This window comes from Elephas maximus, chromosome 2 (assembly GCF_024166365.1).
Source record: "Elephas maximus indicus isolate mEleMax1 chromosome 2, mEleMax1 primary haplotype, whole genome shotgun sequence".
Lineage (NCBI taxonomy): Eukaryota > Metazoa > Chordata > Mammalia > Proboscidea > Elephantidae > Elephas > Elephas maximus.
This window is the reverse complement of record NC_064820.1, coordinates 76,217,138-76,238,851: the sequence shown is the minus strand read 5'-3', so window position 1 is coordinate 76,238,851 and position 21,714 is coordinate 76,217,138. Positions and strand designations below refer to the sequence as shown.

Here is a 21,714-nt window from a genome sequence, read left to right as displayed (position 1 = left end):
AAAGGGGACCAGCAGCTTATTTTAGGGATGCCTGCCTATGTTGAAAAGGACTCAAAGTTGCATTTTACAATATATAAAAATTCTATAAAGTAGTAGAAAATGAAGTAAAGTTGGCACAAGTGGTTAAGTGCTTGGTTGCTAACTGAGAGGTCGATGGTCTTAGTCCGCACAGAGGCCTCTGGGGAGAAAGGTCTGGTGATCTACTTCCGAAAAATCAGCTACTGGAAATTCTATACAGCATGGTTCTATTCTAACACATGCGGGATGGCCATGAGGCGGAACTGACTCAACACTGACTGCGAGTATTTAACACTGTATTTTTTTTTTTAATGCCAGGTGCTTTATATCTCATTTAATCCTCTTCAACAACTCTGATAGCCACAATTATTATTATAACCATTTGCAGATGAGGACACTGAGGCATGGGGAGGTCACCTAGGGCTCTCTGACTCCTGCTCTTAAGCTCTTGAACAGTCTACTGTAAAGACTGTCCCCTCTCTCGCTCCGTTCCCATCATTCCTCGCCATGTTCCCTGCTTCCTTCCGAGCCCTTGAAAACCCCCACAGCCTCCCCCCCTGTGCTTTGATCGATCCCACTGGAGACACAGCAGCCTCCTTTGTTCCCGAAAAGTTGTGTTCAGGCTTGCATTCACGTGAGTTCCAAGCCAGCCGACATGTGCATTTTACTGGGACACACGATGCTCTTTAGAGAATTCTGAAAACAGTGTTAAGTAGATCCCAGGACAACTGGATCATAGCCAACTTGAGAGAAAATGTTGAGAGAAGAAAGATGCTGAAGTAAATTTCGAAACCCATAAAGAAAATATTTTTCATAATTGTAAGCTCACTGTTTGAATATACAACACAATTTTTTAAATTATCTTAAGAGTGTGTTAAAATTTAATTCTAAAGAGGGGGTCAATTTCTAGAGTTTTTCATTAGCATAAACCCATACTCAGCAGCAGTCATTTAGATGGAGAGTGTTCGAGCTGAAAAGAACCACAGGGTTCTCAGGACCCACGACTTCATCTTGAGATAAGGAAAGCGACAACTAGGAAAGGCCACGTGACAGGGTTATGATGCAGCCAGTAAGTGGCTAGGTGGAGGCCTGAAGCCATCATGTAATGCCATGGACTCACCAACACTGAGGCATGATACAAATTAAAGAAACAGAAATGTAGGTAGAGAGAGGCGGAGCTGGGCTTGGAACCCCATTCCTCCTTACATCACTACAGATACCATGTAACACGGACTTTATAAGGTATATTTGTTAGTTGTCCTAGTCCTACAATAACCTACAATGCTATGGTTCTCTAATTTTGCCTTCTCAAAAGTCTTTCCAGGAAAGGCCTTTTCAGGGAAGCAGCAGTTAGTCAGGAGTAACTGATACTCTGCTCTAGCCATGAACCCCCCAAGTGCTCTCAGTGGAGAGCACTGATGCTTAAATATTCAGACACTTCTCCACAAATAATTTTCTAGTTCAGAAAGCTGTTCCCTGTCAAATTTCTCTATAAGACAGAAGCCAGCTTGGGGGCTCCATAGCTATGCCACACAGAGGTCACTCTGGCTGAAGCCTGTGGGAACCCAGGGGACCAACTCGACAGTGTGATTATCGAGTTGTAATTTATTGAAGTGTGGGTATAAGCTGTTTTTCTGGGGTTTTCAAGTACGTTAATGAGAACTCAATAGAATATTGGTTTTCCTATGGGAAATGATAACATCAGTTTAGAAGGCTTTGTTTTTTCATTATCATGAAAGCTGGATTATAGACTAATTCCACAGATCACTCTAGTGTTCTTACCAAAATCCTATTAATCCCTGAGAACTCTTACCGTAGGAGTCACCCCGGCAGCAGCAGGAACACCAAAAGCAATAGCTTTCTTTTCCTCTAATGGTCTCTCTGGTTTATAGTTTTCAGAAGAAAAAAAAAAATTATGTAATCAACCCTTTTCAACAACATAGTAATTTAACAAGGTTGAAGCCACACCATTTGGAACTCAACATCTATCACCAGGCTCTTTGTGGATTTATCTGGCAGAGAGAGAAATGAGGACTATAATTACGATGAAAGCGTGCTACCTGTTATCACCGTTTTCCTGAACCTTGCCTCCCTCCAGGGTGTGAAGGAGCACAAGTGTGGCATCTGTGGACGGGAGTTCACCCTGCTGGCCAACATGAAGAGACATGTGCTGATCCACACCAACATCCGTGCCTACCAGTGTCACCTCTGCTACAAGAGCTTCGTGCAGAAACAGACCCTCAAGGCACACATGATTGTCCACTCTGACGTGAAGCCTTTTAAATGCAAGGTGAGCAGCATGTCTGGGAAGGAGTGTGGAAAAAGTGGATTCAGAGGGTTGTGCAAATGATCCACAAGGAAGGGTCCCCAGAGAACCTTCTGCTTCATTTCACTAGGGGCCCAGAGTAGGTGCTTTAACAATGCCGGGTACGATCTGCTGCTCTGACCCTCTTTTCATCCCACCTATGCTCGCGCTAGCCCTCGTTGGTCCCTGAGAAGTCTGCTGTGTTTGTCTAACTGTGGAAGCAATATCTAGAGCAAGTATGTTAGAGAGAGAAGGAGGATAGGCTGCTTCTGGGTGGAGGCAGGCAGTAGGAGAAGGTGAGAAGGGTGGAAGGTTCATTTGTAGAATGAGGTTTCCAAAGGAAGAAGGCGATGTAGAGAGCTCCTGTTTTAGACTGGAAAAATCAGGGCTAGCCTTCTCCCCTTTACAAATCAATGAGTAGAATGTAGAAAGGAGTCACAAAAACTTCTAGCACTGTCTCCTCTCCTTTCCCACTCTCCTCCCTTCCTGGCGCTTGAGCTGAGTGGTGTAAACTGAGAGAAGTCCTCCTAGAGAAGATAAATGGGATTTCAAGGCTAGCCCTTCACATGATCTCAGAAATGCTTGGTTAGGGTAAGGAATAACCATTAGTAGAGTTGTTTGAAGTGTTTTCTATTTGCTCCTAAATAATGTGCGGTACAGAGATTGTAAAAAATGGTGTGGGGACATTGGACCTCATCATCTAACTTCACAAGGGGGGAGGAGAGTCATTATCAGCATCAATAGCCCAAGGCTGATTGCTGTAAGGTGGAGGTCAGACATATTTCCACCCTCCAACCTTTTTACCAATTCTGGCACCAGCTGTCCCGCCCATGGCACTCTCTACTTCTCTGCTGGGTTTAATAATTCATTGCCGTGGCTACACAGAACTCACAGACCATACTCACAGTTATGGGGTTTATTAGGGAAGTAACATGTTACAGCGCAGGATCAGGAATGGCTCAGGATACAGTTCTTTGGTCAGGACAGCTTCTCACCCATGCCCGCAGGCAGACCTCTCTCTCTCTCTCTTTCTTTCTCTCGTCTCCTCGGCCCTTCAGCCCCTTAGCCCAGGCAAGTGTTCCAAAGCTCTTTAGCTCCTCCAGTAAGTACCCAGAGGCACCCCACTCTGCCAGTAAACCTCTGCCTGAAAGCACTCGGCTCTCTCACTCTGTGGGTCAGCATGCCCCCTGTAGCTACCTTGATCCATGGTCTCTAGCCCACCATGATCTCGTGCCAGCCTCCTGGTTCTGCTGCCTCTGCTACCACCATTTCTCTGCCACTGCTTCTTGCTGTCTCTTGCTGTCTTTGGTATTACAGCTGTCTGTCTCATTCTGTCCTGGGCTAGGGGCCTTTTAGCACAGGGACCCTGGGTCCAAAGGAAGTGCTCCACTCTTATCTCTTCTTTCTCGGTGGTAGTGAGATCCTCTCTTTCCACCTCTCGGGTGGCTCATTTTGTCAGCCTAGCAGGATGGCAAAACTGGCCAATCCCCTTATAAGGGTTCCATGTACCTACTTGCATGGTTCCACCCCAGCAAGAGTTCTATGCGCCTTATTTGCGTTGTTAGCAAACTAGCTAATCCCCTTGGTGGGCCATAGCACCTTATTTTCGTAGTCTCACCCAGTCATTTGGTGGGAATTACAAGATCACAGCGAGAAAGGCCATATAAAAGGGAATAATCTCACCACACGGATTGAGCATCTTTGTTAAAATGTATGTGTCAGATTAAGTGGAATGGATTTGTATTTCATCACCTGAGGCAATGTGGGAACTGGTGGCCTGTAAAGCCCAAAGCACTGATGTGTTTCTCAGAAATGCTCGAGCTTTCCAAGTCTGTGACTCCCCAGTACTGGTTCCCTTCTCCACTTCTAAACTTAGAATCTTGCTCAGGATTGCATAGTTTAATTTAAGGAATGTACAGACCAGTGTTATCCTGATCATGAAGAGAGAGGGCTGAAGGGAAAGACGAGGGAAATTATCATGTTCAGACAGTGTTTGAGCCCTTCTGTTTGAAATGGAAGTTTTCATTTTCTCTGTTATTCTGTGTCTGATGGGGTCCAAATGATGTTCTCTGTTGATCCCTATTTCCAAAGTGGGGTTCACTGTTTTCAAGGGCTGTTCCTGATTTAATCCCTCTGCAGCTTGTCCCCTCACTTAAAGGAACCCCCTGTGAAGCTGACTACTTTCCTGTGCTGGCCCCTCCTGGGACGGGGTGAGAGGGGTCAGGAACCAGAGCTTCCCTAGACCTGTGTGGGCATTCTCCGGAGGTAGGGGAGGGAGGCTTCTCCCTCCAGCCCTTTTCCTGCCACCCACTTGTGTTTCCCCTCCTTTCCTTCAAGTTCTCAGTGGTTTGAAAGTCAGTTTATGTCCATCTTGGGTCATCCAAGCTGAGGTGGGAGGAAGCTGCAAGCAGGATTGGCTACATAATTTGCAGAGCCCAGTGCAAAATGAAAATGCGAGGCCGTTTGTCCAAACATTATTAAGAATTTCAAGATGGCGGCAGCAGAGCATCAAACCAAGCATGAGGCTCTTCTGAGTGTCTGGCCCTGTGTGACTGCACAGGCCACACACCCATGAAGCCAGCCTGGGTACATGAGCCAAAGAACTCCACAGACAACCTCCTTTCTCTGTTTTAGCATTTCTTTGATTTCCTTCTGGCTCCACTGAGCCCCTTACATTTAACAGAGCTGTTTTCTCCTGCCAGGGGTTAACTGCCTCCTACAGTGGAGGTGCAAGCAGGCTCTCTTTGCCACTCTTCATTCCTTGGTTGAGTTTACTCTTAGGCTTCTAGCATGAACTATATTTTTTTATCTTTTCAACTGGTGGTGGGGTACATAAAGCTGTTAAAATATGGGGGAGTCATTGGAACAGTTTTGTTGTTGTTAGCTGCCATCGAGTCAGCTTCGACCCATGGCAACCTTATATGTATAACAGAATGAAACGTTGCCCAGTCCTGCACCAACTTCATGATCATTAGTATGTTTGAGTCCATTGTTGTGGCTATTTTGTCACTCCATCTCACTGAGGGTTTCCCTCGTTTTTGCTGACTCTGTACTTTACGAAACATGGCATAGTTTACAGTCCCCTAAAAATCCACGCTTGGCCAATACAACCCTTTCCCACCTTCACCTCATCCATTTGGTAAAACCAGGCAGAAAGCTTCCCTGAAATGGAAGAATATGTTGGGGACAGAGCTAAGTACAGGAAATAGACTCGGTAGGCTGTATATGATTTGGAGGACGCAGAGATAGTTCTGCTTCTCTGCCCTCAAGAGCCCAGGGAGGCCTGGAGAATTTCTTGGATCAGGTGGTATCTGAGGACCTAGAGGGTTCTCTTTAGTACCAGTGTACAGAAAGCTACATAATACAATACAACCTGGGCGCAGTGATGCAGTGAGTCAGCCTAGCTTAACGTTTCAGCTCTCCCTTCAGGAAAGACTGTCTTCTCCTCCCCCACCTCCAATGGCGATGCACCATGCATAGACCACAGAGTGTCTGCTTACAGTTCAGAAACTCAATTTTAATCATCCGTCTTTTTGCTGAGGGTTGATTAGGCCCTGGATGTCTGATCTACACCATAAGATCCTGTAAGAGTGTTGTTTAGACATTGGAATGCCATCTTTGAAACAAGGCACAGTTTATACTTTACAGTGGGAGGTGGGTCTGGCATGGAATTGGGCTGGTCATCTGTACAGGTCTTTTCCTCCTGGTGGGCAGAACCTCTCAGGAGATCACAGGTCAGGAAGCTGCCTGAAGAGTGTATCTATCATTAGAACAAAAATAATTGGACTTCAAAGAGATTTTTGTCAAACTTAGGTGACATATCGCCATTCTTAAACATTTCTGAAACATAAGAACTGGTGTCAGTCACCTTAATCCAAAGCCTTCTGTTTCCTGGAAAGTGCCAGAAGCATACTGCCAGGTTCTTCCCAACTCCATCTCCCTGCAAAGTGTCACCCTGCTTGCTGTCCTCTTTGCACCATCACCCTTCTTTGTTTCAGCAGACGTTCAGAGCCTGACTGAGTTTAGAGGTTATGTCATGAGGCTGTTTGTGTTGGTAAATTATCTCCAAATCCCACTATGGGATGGGCCATCTAAAGATGGTCCCTTGTATGTTGCATCCCATCCATGTTGTGTTGTTTCTTGGAAATCTGGCCCTGGGTGGAGATGGCGGGGAGTTTGGGAGTTGGAAGAGGAAGGGAGAACCATTTGCTCACTGTCATGTAATTCATGGAGTCCCTGAGTAGTTCAAACAGTTCATGCATTCCACTGCTAACCAAAAGGTTGGAGGTTCGAGTCTACCCAGAGGTGTCTTAAAAGAAAGACCTGGTGATCTACTTCTGAAAAATCAGCCATTAAAAGCCTTATAGACCACAGTTCTACTCTGACACACATGGGGTCAGCATGAGTTGGAATCAACTGGATGACACTGGTTTGGGTTACGTAGTTCATAGCCATCAGAGATAAATGGCTGGCTGGTAGCAGAGAGATGTTGAAGAACAAGCCCAGACAACGAAACCCCAGCTTTATAGCGGTAACAGGGAAGAGTTACTGACTTCACATGATTAATATAGCTGGAAGAAAGAGGTAGGCCTTGCTCCAGCCACATTCAAAGAGTTAACTGTCTCCAATTTTTCTTAAGAAAAACCTCAGTTTCTTCCTGACAAAAAACCCCTCCTCCTGTTGCAATATGAATTGGTTCTCTCCAGCCCCAAGCTCAGTGGAAACAGCTGTCCATAGCAAGCAGAAAGGTTAACTCGCTGTGGGATTAGGCAGTAACAATAGGATGGAAAATTGGAGGAGAGGAAAGGTTTCAATTTTGTTTCTTCTTTTTTTTTTTTTCTTGTAAAAAAATTACTGCCCCTCCAGGCCCATTTGCTATTGGCTTGATTTCTGGGCTCCTTATTTCTTGGAGCCAGCTGGAGTTTTTCCAGAGGCCTGTGCCTGTAGACTTAAGCCATGTTTCAGAAATATGCTTCCCAGATTCTGCGTAAGCACGCAGGGGTTGATTTGGTTACTATCCTTGTGGCAGCCTCACTCTATAATAGCAAAGAACCAGCTGCTGTCTTTGGGAAACCTGTCCAGGAAAAGCAGCCATCCAGAATTTCCGGGACAAGTTCTCCTTTGAGATGGGTGAAGCCGGGAGCTGCCTAAATTATGAATCATCAGGTCATCTGCAGCCTCGTGTGATGCAGAGGTTTGAAGGTCTAAGGGCAGAGCGGTTAGAAGAGGGAGAAGGTCTCCCTGCAAAGGGTACCCCTACCGCCACAGCCAAACTGGCTCCAGTTCTCCTTTAATCTCTTTGATGCTCCGTAAGGGGAGAAAACAGATGGGGGTGTTTAGAGGCCTGCTGCTAGGGGTCAGGGCTTTCAAGCTGGCATAGAGGGGGTTAAGGCAGTGACCAGATAGAAGCCCTTTGGCAGCAAACCCCTCCTTAGCAGAAGGAAGGATATAGCTGCATGAACTGCCTGCTTAACAATGCCTCACATGTCCCCTGGGGCCCGCCTGCAAATAGATTTCATCTTGCTTTCTCTTGTACTTTTCAAAGCTTCCTGTTTTCTCACGGTCCTTTTGGAAAGTTTACAGTCTCTCTCTCCCTCCCTCCCTCTCTCTCCCTTTGAGGAAAGGAACACCCTTCTTATTAAAAGAGAGAGAGAGAAGAATGTAAGGGAAGGGCCCTTTTGCAGAGGCCTTTCTCCTTGGCTGCAGGCTGACACCCTTTGACCTTTCCTCTCAGAATAGGAAAACACAGGTTTCCTGGTGCATCTCTGTCCTGAAGCTTAGACCAGGCTGGTTGAGCGAGGTAGCATGCCTGTTCTTGGCATTGTTGTCCTCTGGCCCCAGCCAAGAGGCTATACACGGGCCATCACCTTGTGTCTGCACACAACAGACAATGTCATCTCGCTAGGACTTGTGGGAAGTTGCCTGAGGTGCCTCTGGGCCCTGGACTGGGGAGGGAAAAGGTGCCCGTAGACCAGAATTTGGAGTTCCTGTGGAGATGAGGGAATGAGGAGGCCTAGAGTGGACAGGGCAACTATTGGCTGTTTGACGGGGAGAATGAGGGCTGAGGAGCCAAAGAGTGGGCTCCCTCAAAACCCATAATATGAATGAATCTTCCGTTCCCAGCCACATTTCCTGGAGCTGAATCCAGCATAATTGCTTGCATTTCTATTATGTCACAAATCACTTAACCAACAAAAACCAAACCCAGCGCCCTCGAGTCGATTCCAATTCATAGCAACCCTATAGGACAGAGTAGAACTGCCCCGTAGAGTTTCCAAGGAGCACCTGGTGGATTCAAACTGCTGACCCTTTGGTTAGCAGCTGTAGCATTTAACCACTACGCCACCAGGGTTTCCACAAATCACCTAGTAGGTACTTACTCCAAGGATTCTTCACTTGGTCCTTCCTTTATTAGTCCCTCCAAATAATTTGGTTTAAAAAGATTGCTATCTTATCTTCAAAGACCTTTCTATTTCTGGAATGTAGAAGATTCTACTATGTAGGTGACAATGATAGTTATAAGAGCCAATATTGAGCTCTTACAATTTGCTGAGCCCTTTACATGAATTATCTCATTTGTTCCTCACAATACCCTTCCTAGGAAGTAGGGTTATTATTGACATTTTACAGAAAATGGAAGCTTAGCAACCCTCTGGGCCCTCACCTTCACCTCTGTTCTCTGCCACCTCAAACAGTAACAATCTGTGCAACCCATTTTTAAAGAACAGTTCAACCATTTGTTCCAAATTTGTGTTGCATTTTGATGTTCACTTAAAAACTGATACAGGTGGGGAAGCTGAGATTTAATACCAGAGGCTGATTAATGCTGCTCATTAAGACAACTGAGGGTTCAACCAGGGAGTGGCCCAGCTGAGATGACCACCCACAAGATGAAATCAGAGTCCTCAACTTCTCAGGCAGCTTCCTGCCCTCCTCCCTCCTTCCCCCTCCCCTCAACTTTTTAATATCTCTTCAGACCTTGGCAGGTCCTGACTTGGGCAAACTCTTAGGTGCATACCTCATGAATAAAGGGGGCCTTGCTTTAAATGAAGGAGCCCTGATGATGCGGTGCATGCACTTGGCTGCAAATTGAAAGGCCAGCGGTTGGAGCCCACCAGCTGCCCCAAAGCAGAAAGATGTGTCACTCTGCTTCTATAAAGATTACAGCCTTGGAACCCCTATGGGGCAGTTCTACTCTGTCGTGTAGGATCCCTATGAGTCAGAATCCACTGGACGGCAGTGAGTTTTTTTTTTTTTTTTTTGGCAGGGGAGGGTTTGATTTAGATAGCTGCTTTTCCCAGGAGAAGAAATTAGTGCTTTGATGTCCCTTCCCCACTATTCTTTTTTCTAGCCTAATTACCTCCCCTACTATAATGATTCTATTTGGAGCCTACTTCTCAATCCCTACCCAAAGGCACCATCATTAAATGACTCCATCACTAACTGGCCCCTTTTTTTTTTTGACCCTGGTTAACTGTGACTGAGCAGTCTCTTTCTGATTTTCAACATCATAAAATACCTCCATACATTTGTATATTGTCACGTGAGGACAATCTTCTGAGAAAGATGAAGAGGACAGGGTGTTCTGGAGAAGAACCAGTGGAATTTGTGGAAGGTTCAGAGGCTAAGAAAAGGAAGAAGGTAAGGGGGTACCCATCAAGGAGATATGAATAGTACCCAAGTACCTCAGGTCCTTAGTTAACTGGCTTTAACCTTCTACCACTAAGGACTTTGTTTTCAGACTAGTATACACAGGTTTAGTGGGGGAAAGGAAGATAAGTAGAGATGCCCACTTTTTGGAATTTTTGCATAGGGTAGTGATATTTTCCTGAATTGTTCATTTATTCACCCATCCAAATACTTAGGTATTCATTGTTACCAAGTGCATAGCCCTGTGTTGGATACTAAGGTTGGCTGCAAAGAAAGGGAAGGTAGTAGGCTTTATATTGGAGACAGCCTGGGACACCTTTCTCTGCTTCAGACACCTTTTAGAGTTGACATACCTCCACTTAGCCTGGGAAAGCTAGCAACTGGCTGGCTCAGAGGCTACCATAAACCATGAAGGATAACTCCGTCATATAAAAATTGAATTTTACCAACACCACAAAAAAATAACAGTCTCTTTTACCAGTCACATATCAGATAATCATAGCTGGCCACCCTCAAGTCATGTCCCGTAGTAAACCTTCCCTGGAACCATACGCCCTGACTTCAGGGGGCAATATTTTAATGTCTTAATATTCCCATGTACCACTAAAATGTCCTGGAAAGTCCAGTACTGAATGAATTGAACCAGAAAAACTTTAGAATAGAAGAATACTCCCTAGACTACAGCAAAGGATCTTAAAAGGTAGGTTGTCTGTGCTTGACAAGATTCCAAAAAACGCCCAACAGTAGCCATTATGATGTGTGCACACCAGTGTGTGTTGAGTGGGGGGTAGGAGCTTGGTTGGGGCAGGTGAATTGAAGGATCTGCACTGACCCCAATGTCCCCACAGCTATGGCAGCAACAAGCAGTTGATTGTTACAGCAGTGATAGTTAACCTCGCCTGTAGTTTGAGGTTGGTTGACCTGCCTAAAAATATTTAACGAAGAGAATTTATCCTTGTGTCCAATCTAAACAAAGGGCACACTACACATTGTTCAAGTTAGGCTAAACCCTTTAGACCACTCCAGCTTCTAATATCTCAGTAGCCACAGGTAACATTATACAAGAGGAACCTCTCCACTCATGGAAGCCAAGTGCAAAAGATGCCCATCCTTTTCTTTCAGTTCTCTTTCTAGTCTATAGGACTGTGAGACTCCCATGAATGCCTGGACTAGTGCAATAAGTTAGTTGACCTTTCAGCCTCCAGCTTCTCTCCCCCTACATGCTTAACCACCTGTGGCTTTTGCTTGTATCAGGTCTTCTGCTGGAATGTGCCCCAAGCCTTCCCTAAGGCAACACTTAATTACTGAGGGCCTCCCATGTATCAAGGTTGGTACTGGGCAGAAAATACAATAAAACAACAGGCAAAATGAAGAGAAGTGAAGTTCTGATACATGTTATGACATGAATGAACCTTGAAAACATTAGGCTGAGTGAAGTAAGTTAGACACAGAAGGACAAATATTATATGATCCCACGTACATGAAATATCTAGAATAGGCAAATGCATAGAGACCAAAGTTTATTAGTAGTTACCAAGGGCAAGTGGGATGGGAAAAGGGGTGCTGTGTTTCTGTTAAGAGTGATGAAAAAATTGGAAAAGGATAATGGTAAAGGTTGCACAACATGGTGAATGTACTTAGTGTCTCTGAATAGTAACATGTAAAAATGGTCAAAATGGCAAATCTTTTGTTATATGCATTTCACCATAATAAATGTTAAAATAAAAAAAGGCAGGAAGAGCCTTCATGGATGTTACAGTCTACTGAGTGAGAGCATATCTGGAATGAACACTGACCAAAGGTCATACTCAGGCATTCCAACGAGTTCACTCCAAATCATCAGGAACCATCCCATCAACAACGATATACATTTTCTAAAATGACCCGCAACTGAAAATACCTAAGTAGAATCCCAAATTCAAAGCTTTTTTCCTTAGACTTGATGGAGAACTGGGTAAAAACTAAGCTAATAAATGTAACTCTACCAGAACTTTGAGCCACAGGTTGATGTATCTTAATAAATGATCTCTAAAAGAAAGCAAGTATCCATACGTAGGACTTCTCCTGAGGAAGTAGAAATGAGACCAGCTTTCTTATCCTTTCCTCCTCTTGGGTCACCATTTTCAAATGAATGAAACCATTTCAGGTCTCTGAATACTGAGCTTGGGACATCCTATTTCTATACACCAAATTCATTTTTTTTTTAGTAAGGAAGCAAAAAGTTCTTAAAATCCCCAAATATGAATCATTAAAAAATACAGAACTAACTATTCATTTTCTGTACATGGCTTATCTGTGATAAATTTGTAATCCCAGACTTGCTTCCTCTTACCACCCAGCACTCTTTTAGGCTAATCCCCAAGGTTTTCACTTATTAAGTCTACTCATTCTTCAAAGGCCAGCTCAAATCTCACCACCATAGTCACCTGAAGAAAATGTTGCTTTCGTTAATAAAAATTCAATCCGATACATCCAACACTGGCCTTGAAAATACGTCCCAGTGAAAAAGGAAAACTGGTGAGAGCCTGAGGGGACGGTATACCCCAAGAGCTGTTGCATCGTGGCATCTCTCACTATATATCACTGCACCACTGCACTGGCCTCTGAGGGAGGGAAAGGAAGGAGGTTGTTTCCTCCTTGAACACTCAGGTCAAAGCACAAACCCAAATCCATTGTTGCATTCCTTACATCACAACCAAGCAGGGGCTGAGGTTTCCAAATTTTACTCTACTAAGGCTTGGAGAGAAACCATGGTGGCGTAGTGGTTAAGTGCTATGGCTACAAACCAAAGGGTCAGCAGTTCGAATCCGCCAGGTGCTCCTTGGAAACTCTATGGGGCAGTTCTACCCTGTCCTATAGGGTCGCTATGAGTCGAATCGACTCGACAGCAGTGGGTTGGTTGGTTGTCAGGCTTGGAGACAACAAAAGGAAGAAAAACACCCCAGAGCAGCTGCTTCTGTTTTATACATTCATCATCTGCATAAATTGCCTTTGGAAACAAGGGTTGTAATCTTCCGAAAGAAGTTGAGAACCACCGTTGTGGTCCATCATGTACTTGAATTTTGATGGAGATAGAGAGAAATGATGAAAAAGAAATAAATAAAGCAATTTACTTTTTTGTATACCAGAAAATACCTTTGTATTTTCAGTATTTCAAATCTCTACCCTGAGAAAATATACACTCCTCCCCTAGATGTCCCCTTGTTCCTTTTAACCTTGACATTCATCCCAATAAACAGCAATTTAGAAATGAGAGAAGCATTACCTGATGTAGTCTAACAGAAGACATATTTGAGGGACACAGTATGGAGAGGTGACCTCTGATGTCCAATAGCCTGAGTTCCTTATTCCCACTGCAGCACCCACTATCTGTATACCTTGACCAAGTGACTCAATCCTTCAGTTTACCTTCTGTAAAATGGGGGTGATGACAGCATCTATCTCATAGTAAGAATTAAATGAGTCTCTATGTATGGACTTAGTATTATGCTTTCCATATTGTAAATCCTTCACAAATATTAAGTAATCAAATCCTTAATATCGGCTGACTGAATATTACTTAAAATGATGTACACTTTGAGGAATTGCTTTTCAAATCATCTTTTTTCCTTTTCCAAAAGTGGCATTCAGAAGACACTTTAAAGGCTTTAAGATTTTTACCTTGGGTTTAAAAAATCCCCGTACTCTAGGAACATGAGTCTCATGTATTCCTCCCTACCTGCTCCGCCTCTGAGACTGAGCAGAGTCCAGCTCCTCTCTGACTTCTGTGGGGACATTTGCCTTGGAAGCAGTTTAGAATACTGTCTAAATTGCCTAGGGTGGCTGTCACAAAATATTGCAAAGTGGGTGGCCTTAACAGAAATTTATTGTCTCACAGTTCCAGAGGCTAGGTGTCCAAATTCAGGACGTGGGCAGGGCCATGCTCTATCTGTCACTCTAGTGGAAGGTCCTTCCCTGTCCCTTCCAATTTCTGGTAGCCCCGGGTGTTCCTTGGCATTCCTTGGCTTTTAGATGCATCTTTACAAGGCAAGTCTTTCTCCTGTGTGACCCTATCTGTCTGTCTGTCCTCCCCTTTTAAAAAACACCACTCAGAAGAGATTAGGGCCCAGTCTACACCAGCATGTGTAGCTTGTTACCTTAAGTGATAACCTCTTCAAAGAAAGATCCTATTTCCAAACAAGGTCACATTGACAGGTACAGGGATTAGGATTTCAACATAACTTTTTGGAGGACACAATTCAATCCATAACAAACACCAAGATCCAAAACAAAGTAGAAGCAGTGTGAATCAGCCCATTTATCCTCACGCAGGCCTGGATGTGGGTTCACCTCGGCAGGGTCCCCTACTCTCGAATGACCTGTATTCTCCTCATCACTGCCTCTGACAGCTATGTGGGAAGGAATTCAACCGGATGCACAACCTCATGGGCCACATGCATCTACACTCTGACAGCAAGCCCTTCAAGTGCCTCTATTGCCCGAGCAAATTCACCCTGAAGGGGAACCTGACGCGCCACATGAAAGTCAAGCATGGCGTCATGGAGCGAGGCCTTCACTCACAAGGTGAGCACTCTTCCAGAAGCCACCAGGCTGTAGAGCCCAGTGGGAGAGCAAATGGGGGCTGAGTTTTTTTTTTTGGGGGGGGGGGTGGGAGAGGCGTTGCTTGGGGAGATACCTTCCTGTCAGAAAGGAGACTGATTTTTAAGACCAAAGCCGAGAAGCGAGAGTAGGCTTATCATGTTACTTTTAAAAAAAAATAATGCTAATGTCTGAAGATAAGCCAAAAGAGCCATACTCGTTGCCATTGAGTCAATTCCGACTCATAGCAACGCTATAGGACAGAGTAGAACTGCCCCATAGGGTTTCCAAGGAGCAGCTAGTGGATTTGAACTGCTGACCTTTCGGTTAGCAGCTTTAGCTCTTAACTACTATGCCACCAGGGCTCCAATATCTGAAGATGGTAAGTAAAAATAAAATATAGAAAGTAAGTGGAACATAATAATGATGACAGTCAGCACCATTTTTGGTTCCTTTGTTCTAGACACTGCATCAGGTACCTTGTCACCTTCAATCTTCATAAGTCAAGGGCATAGGAACTTCTATTACCCCTATTTTACAGATGGGGAAACTGAGGCCTCAAGAGATTAAGTTGCCTAAAGTTGCTCAAATGAAAAGTGGGAGTGTCAGAATTTGAACTCAGACCTTTCTGACTCTAAAGGCTTTATAGTATCTGCTTTGTTGCACTGCTGTTAAAGGGCACATAATTTTTCCTTTGCTTTCTAAAAACCAGGTCTTCAAGCTCTGCTGTAAGCAGAAGTGTGTTTATAGCAGGTTAGATCTCCTCTGCGTGTTCACAACTAGATACACCCAAGGACAATTTTTCCTGCATGGTTAGGGCTGACCAGCCTCTATGCAAAGTAGGGACTTATGTCTCCCCCACTGAGTCCTAACTGAACTAATGAAAAGTTTTCAGCTTCTTTACATTCTCAGTCCCAGGACCCTTAGCAGTGAAGAATTGATGTTGCAGATTTGAATTCACCAGAGTCTTTCCTTAGTCACAACCAGTCCTTCTATAAACAGGCAATAAATGCACCTCTGTCCAAGGCAGTGAGCTACGTAGGGAATGAAACCATATTTGTCTTCTAAGAGAAACCCGTGTGTGGGTTGTTGTTGTTGTTGGGTGCCATCGAGTCAGTTCCTACTCACAGCGACCCTATGTACAACAGAATGAAACACTGCCCAGTCCTGCAAGATCCTCACAATCATTGTTATGTTTGAGACCATCATTGCAGCCACTGTGTCAGTCCGTTTCATAGAGAGTCTTCCTATTTTTCTCTGATCCTGTATCTTACCAAGTATGATGTCCTTCTCCAGGGACTGGTCCCTACTGATGATGTGTCCAAAGTATTTGAGACAAAGTCTCGCCATCCTTGCTTCCAAGGAGCACTCTGCCTGTACTTCTTCCAAGACAGACATGTTTGTCCTCCTGGCAGGACATGACGTTTTCAGTATTCTTTGTCACCAGCAGCATAATTCAAAGATATCAGTTCTTCTTCAGTCTTCCTTATTCATTCTCCACCTTTCGCATGCATATGAGGTAATTGAAAATACCCTGGCTTTGGTCAGGTGCACCTTAGTCCTCAAAGTGACATCTTCACTTTTCAACACTTTAAAGAGGTCTTTTGCAGCAGATTTGCCCAGTGCAGTATGTCATTTGATTTTTCTTTTAATTTTTGTTGTACTTTAAGTGAAAGTTTACAAATCAAGTCAGTCTCTTATACAAAAATTTATATACACCTTGCTATATACTCCTAATTGTTCTCCCCCTAACGAAACAGTATGCTCCTTCCCTCTACCTTATATTTTCGTGTCCATTCAGCCAGCCTCTGACCCCCTCTGACCTCTCATCTACCTTCCAGACAGGAGATGCCAACATAGTCTCGTGTGTCTACTTGATCCAAGAAGCTCACTCTTCACAAGTACCATTTTCTATCCCATAGTCTAGTCCGGTCCCTGTCTGAAGAGTTGGCTTTGGGAATGGTTCCTCTCTTGGGCTAACAGAAGGTCTGGGGATCATGACCACTGGGGTTCTTCTAGTCTCAGTCAGACCATTAAGTCTGGTCTTTTTATGAGAATTTGGGGTCTGCATCCCGCTGCTCTCCTGCTCCCTCAGGGGTTCTCTGTTGTGTTTCCTGTCAGGGCAGTCATCAGTTGTAGTCAGGCACCATCTAGTTCTTCTGGTCTCAGGCTGATGTAGTCTCTGGTTTATGTGATCCTTTCTGTCTCTTGGTGTCATTTGATTTCTTGACCACTGCTTCCATGGGCACTGATTGTGGATCCAAGTAAGATTAAATCCTTGACAACTTCAATATTTCTGTGTGGGGGACAGAAGACAATTATACATATAGGTCACAAAATAATGTGAGTTGGCCCCTGCTTATTGATCACTACTGTGTCAAGCACAGCGGAAGGCCCTTCGGAGACATTATTGCTCTTCTCTACAATTCCATGAAATAGATGGTGTTACTTGGATTTTATGTAAGAGGTGACCAAGGCCCAGAGATGTTATATAAACTGTTCAAGGTCAAAAACAAGTCTGGAGTCACAGCTGGGATTCCAACTCAAGCATTTCTGAATCTGAGCCAGTGTTCATGACACTAGGTAAAAACATGGGGTGATTTGTTTCGTTCGCTGCTGCTTCCATCCACCTCGCAAAAGAGGTAGTAAAATAGAGGCATATTTTCATAAATAAGATACACACATGCACACATACCGTTAAACAAAATGATTGTAGCTTTCAGATTTTTCATGACTCATTGAGTTCATGGTGACTCCTGGGTGCCAGTGAACCATGGTCATCACAAAACAAGGCCTAGAGTTTGTGCAAAAGCTGTGAAAATTTTCTGGTTAGAAAACAAAAGCAATTTTTTTTTTTCCTGAGAACATTTTTCACCTGAATTATTCATTTCGTCTCGAGTTGCCTGAGCCACTTCCCAAGCTAATCCTGGATTTTTACAGAAGAGGGCAAATTTGTGTAATTGCTGGGACAGGAGACATGCGAGGCCATGAGGACAGACCTCTATCTGAAAGCCTAACCTGGTCACCATGATTTACCCAACTCTGATGCTCAGACCTTAAAAGGCACCTAACGGCTCTGTCATTCTTCTGGAAAATTCAAGAACATCACTATGTATCAGTGAGATACTTTGAAAAAACATTTAACAGACTTTCAACAATTTTAATGTTTTCATCTACAAAGAGTGTTAACGTTCTTTCACTTTAGTTTTTGAAATGTCTCAAAATTCGTGACCTAGATTAAAGAGATTGTCCCTGTGCCCCGACAAGATTAAAGATAAAGATAGCTTCATTACCTGACAATATTATAAAGTAGGCAGAGTTGGACATCGGGGCCCCCTACTCTTCCTTTGTTCACCCCCAACCTAGAAGCGTGATTCTTCTGCGGTGAAGCAGAGTCTGGCCTCACCCCTTGGGCCCCTTCCTTCCAATTTCTTCTCTTTAGTACTCCTGTTCTGGGCCGCATCCTCAGGGTCTGACCACTGGCTCACCACTGGCCTTAACAAATGATGCGATGAAATGCTACCACACATCTGTTGGCCACTAAAAAGCCCATCCCTATAGGGCCTTCAAGGAGTCCTGACGGTGCTATGGGTAAGTGCTCAGCTGCTAACCGAAAGTTTGGTGGTTCGAACCCATCCATTGACTCTGCAGCAGAAAGACCTGGCAATTTGTTCCTGTAAAGATTATAGTCTAGAAAACCCTATGGAGAAGTTCTACTCTGTCACATGGGGTCGCTGTGAGTCAAAATTGACTTGACAGCACCTGGTAACAACAATACAGGGCCTTCAAACTGAAACTAAGAGTGGGACCCTCTTGTATCACCCTTTGTAACACCAAGGGCACTTGTGGTTGGACCCAGGGCCTTTGTGCTCTGTCTACTGTGTCTACACATAGGGGTCCCTGGTCACGGGGTGGCCTTCTGAGCCCCAAGTTTAACCTCTTGTTTTCAAGACTAAAATATCTTTATTATTGCTTTATTTTTCTCATGGTAAAATATTTTTTAATGTAAAATAAGGAATACATTAGAAGTGAAAATAAAAGTATAAAAATGACCTCAGATTAATTATCTGTGATATTTTGGCATACACCCTTCCAGGTTTTTTTTTAAAGAGATAATTAGGTAGATAGGTAGGTAGATGATAGATAGATTAGGTAGGTAGGTAGGTAGACAGACAGACAGATGATAGATAGATAGATAGATAGATCAGATCGATAGATCGATAGATAGATAGACAGACAGATAAAAAAATTTGTAGGTAGAATTGAGTCTGCATTTTAAGTACAGGTGTTTTACTTAAGAAGAGACTACCTTTTTATGATCATTAGTAGGTATTTATATCACCTACACATAGTTCATTGTACGACTGTACCATAATTTATTTAACCAAAATCGACTCAAGGGCACTGGGTTTTTTCTGGGTATCTAAATAAGTACATCAGTTGATTTCTGTGTTTCACTATAATAAACACTACAGCCATGAGCAACCTTATGCACGCAATTTTTGCAGCTGCTTATTTTCATAGTGTAAATTCTCAGAAGTGCAATCACTAAGCCAAAGGTATGCTTATTAAAAAAAAAAACTTTTGGCACACATTGCCAAATTCCCCTTATGGGGTTTGTGCCGATTTAGACACCATCTATGACAATGCCCACAGCTCTGCATCCTTACTGTGAGTTATCTATTTTTAAAATGTAAAAGCAAAACACACTAAATGGCCCTGGGTACGAACTACCCAGTGACCTATTTTCATCGTTTTTCCTCCTTTGGTTTTGTAGGTTTTGGAAGGGGAAGACTTGCCCTGGCTCAGACGGCAGGTGTCCTGAGGAATCTGGAACAGGAGGAGCCCTTTGACCTTTCCCAGAAGCCCCGGGAGAAGAGGCCAGCATTTCTTTCTGATGGGGAGAGCGCCAGGGGAAGCTCCTGCCATGAGGAGGAGGAGGAGGAGGAGAACTGCTACGAGGTGGAGCCCTACAGCCCTGGCCTTGCCCCCCAGAACAAGCAGCCCTGCTCGCCCCAGGATCTATCTAGAAAACCTGAGCAGGCCACGAGGGCTCTCAGAGAACCCTGTGAGGAGGAGAAGGAAGAAGTGCAGAAAGAAGAGCTGGAGGACAAGAGCAAAGACAATCTTGGTGCAGAGGGCGGTCAGGAGAGAGAGTCTGCCCTCCCAGATGAGCGCCTAAGCCTCAGGGCTTTTCAGAGCACCCAGCGGGGCCCCTCTTTTTCTGATTACTTATACTTCAAGCACAGAGATGAGAGCTTAAAAGAATTACTGGAGAGGAAAATGGAGAAACAAGCAGTGCTTTTAAGCATCTAAGTGGACAGTTTTAAAATTACATTTGGAAAATGAGAACTAGGCGGTTCAAATATAGCTTTCTGCATGAACTGTAATTTGCTGGGGACTGGCAGATGGTGTAAATCTTGACAAATGGCTCAGACTGAACGAGTAGGGACAGTCCAAGGTAATGCAGGTGCCTCTCAGGTCATTCACTGGGCCCCCAGTACTTGTAACACACAAGCTGGGTCTTCTTTGGTATTTTATTTGTTATTTTATGCATCTCTTATCACTTCAGTATAATAAACTATACATATTCATCTAGATATCTAGTTGTAAGCTGACTCTGAGGTGCTTTTAGGAATTCTCTTTTCCTTTGACTAATATGCAATACATGGCAGATTTCTTACTACTTGCAAAAATATGGTGCTTCACGTGTTACCTTAAAAATAACTATTTAGTGACAGTTGTTGAGTTCATGAAAGCTATTTTTTCAGATAGATGAAAACATTAGTAGCTGTATATATAGAAATAACCTTTTTTAAAAAATCAAAAGTGCCAGAAATGACACAGGCGGGTGAGTTATCAGAGGAGGATGGTCTCAAGTAGTTGCTATAGATACAAGATAAAATTTCAGGAAAATATGAACAATTTTGACTAAGGAAAAACCAGCAATATTTAGATTTTTGCCTGTGTCTGTCTTGTTTTGCTTCAACTACCTTCATCAGATGGGGCATTTGAAACATACTTTCGAATGACCCGGAAGTGCTCAGGGGTTCTGGTTCCTCCGTCCTTACTCCTTTCTGGCAGCCCCAGCAGAGCCCTGTCCTGGAGACTGTTGCTGCCTTGCACCAAGGCCTTACATCCTGTAAAATGACATCAGGAAGAGGTGTCCCCAAGTAAATAGCAGATTTCTCCTCAGTGCTGGAGCTGGGAGGGAAGTCCCCCCTGAAATCTAAACTCTGACTTATTTTGGATTTTAGAATAATCACCAGCTTATTACTAATAAGTGAAACACTGGGCTGTGTTCGCAATCCTGGCTGCATATTAGAATCACCTGGGGAGCCCTTTAAAACAAAGGCCTGGTGATCTATTTCTGAATAATTACCCACTGAAAACCCTGGCAGAGCACAGTTCTACTCTGGCACACATGGTGCTGCCATAAGTCAGACTTGACTAGATGGCAACTGAGGTTTTTTTTTTTTTGGTGGGGGGCGGGTGGGGGGAGGCTTGTAAAAAGAGGCTTATAAAAACCCAGGGGTTCTGATTTAATTGGTCTGGTGTGGATCCCCAGCATCGATATTTTCCAAATTGTCCCAGGCGATTCTTAGATGCAGCCAGGGTTGAGAAAGACTGATTGGGCTAAGATACCACTCACGCACTCCTATGGACTCCAGGACCCTCTCCCAGGGACTCTATAAATATTCCTGTTCCTGGCTTCAGACTCTTTAAGACAGAGAACGGAGACCTCATAATCATACTGCTGGCCTAGGCTTTCTTACCTGTTCTTTAAGTGGTTCTGTAGAACCACTAGACATACATGTAGCTCACACACACACAAACACACACACGTACTTTGTATAGAAACATGCTTTTTTGTACTAGAAGATGATGCCTGTGATGTTTCTGGTCATTTAATATGTTTAAAAATGCAAGGTAGACCTGTAGTAACTATTTCTTTCCAAATGTTTGAACCATGATTCTAGTGAATGAAGATGACTTTACTAGGTGGTTTGGGCCTAGCAGGTGAGCCTTCCTTAGGCAGCATGTTGAGTAAAGCAGAATTGATATGGCGCTACACAGATATGACCAACCATAAGCAGTGACCCTTCTGGTACTATCTGTGTTTATGTAAAAACTGCCTCTTGGCTGGATGTTTCAACTCTTAT

At 43.9% G+C, this 21,714-nt stretch overlaps 1 protein-coding gene across 3 annotated transcripts in view; it reads left to right on the top strand.

Annotated features, from left to right (window-relative positions):
• Positions 1-21,031, top strand: part of ZNF366 (zinc finger protein 366) — an 83,085-nt gene extending 62,054 nt beyond the window's left edge. For all 3 annotated transcript variants that reach the window (XM_049865360.1, XM_049865350.1, XM_049865370.1), the window contains 3 exons: positions 2,117-2,308; positions 14,362-14,536; positions 19,329-21,031. In XM_049865360.1, the coding sequence (XP_049721317.1) occupies positions 2,117-2,308; positions 14,362-14,536; positions 19,329-19,867 (906 nt within the window). In that variant the 3' untranslated portion in view covers positions 19,868-21,031. The remainder of the gene's footprint in view (positions 1-2,116; positions 2,309-14,361; positions 14,537-19,328) is intronic.
• The last annotated feature ends 683 nt before the right edge of the window (positions 21,032-21,714 follow it).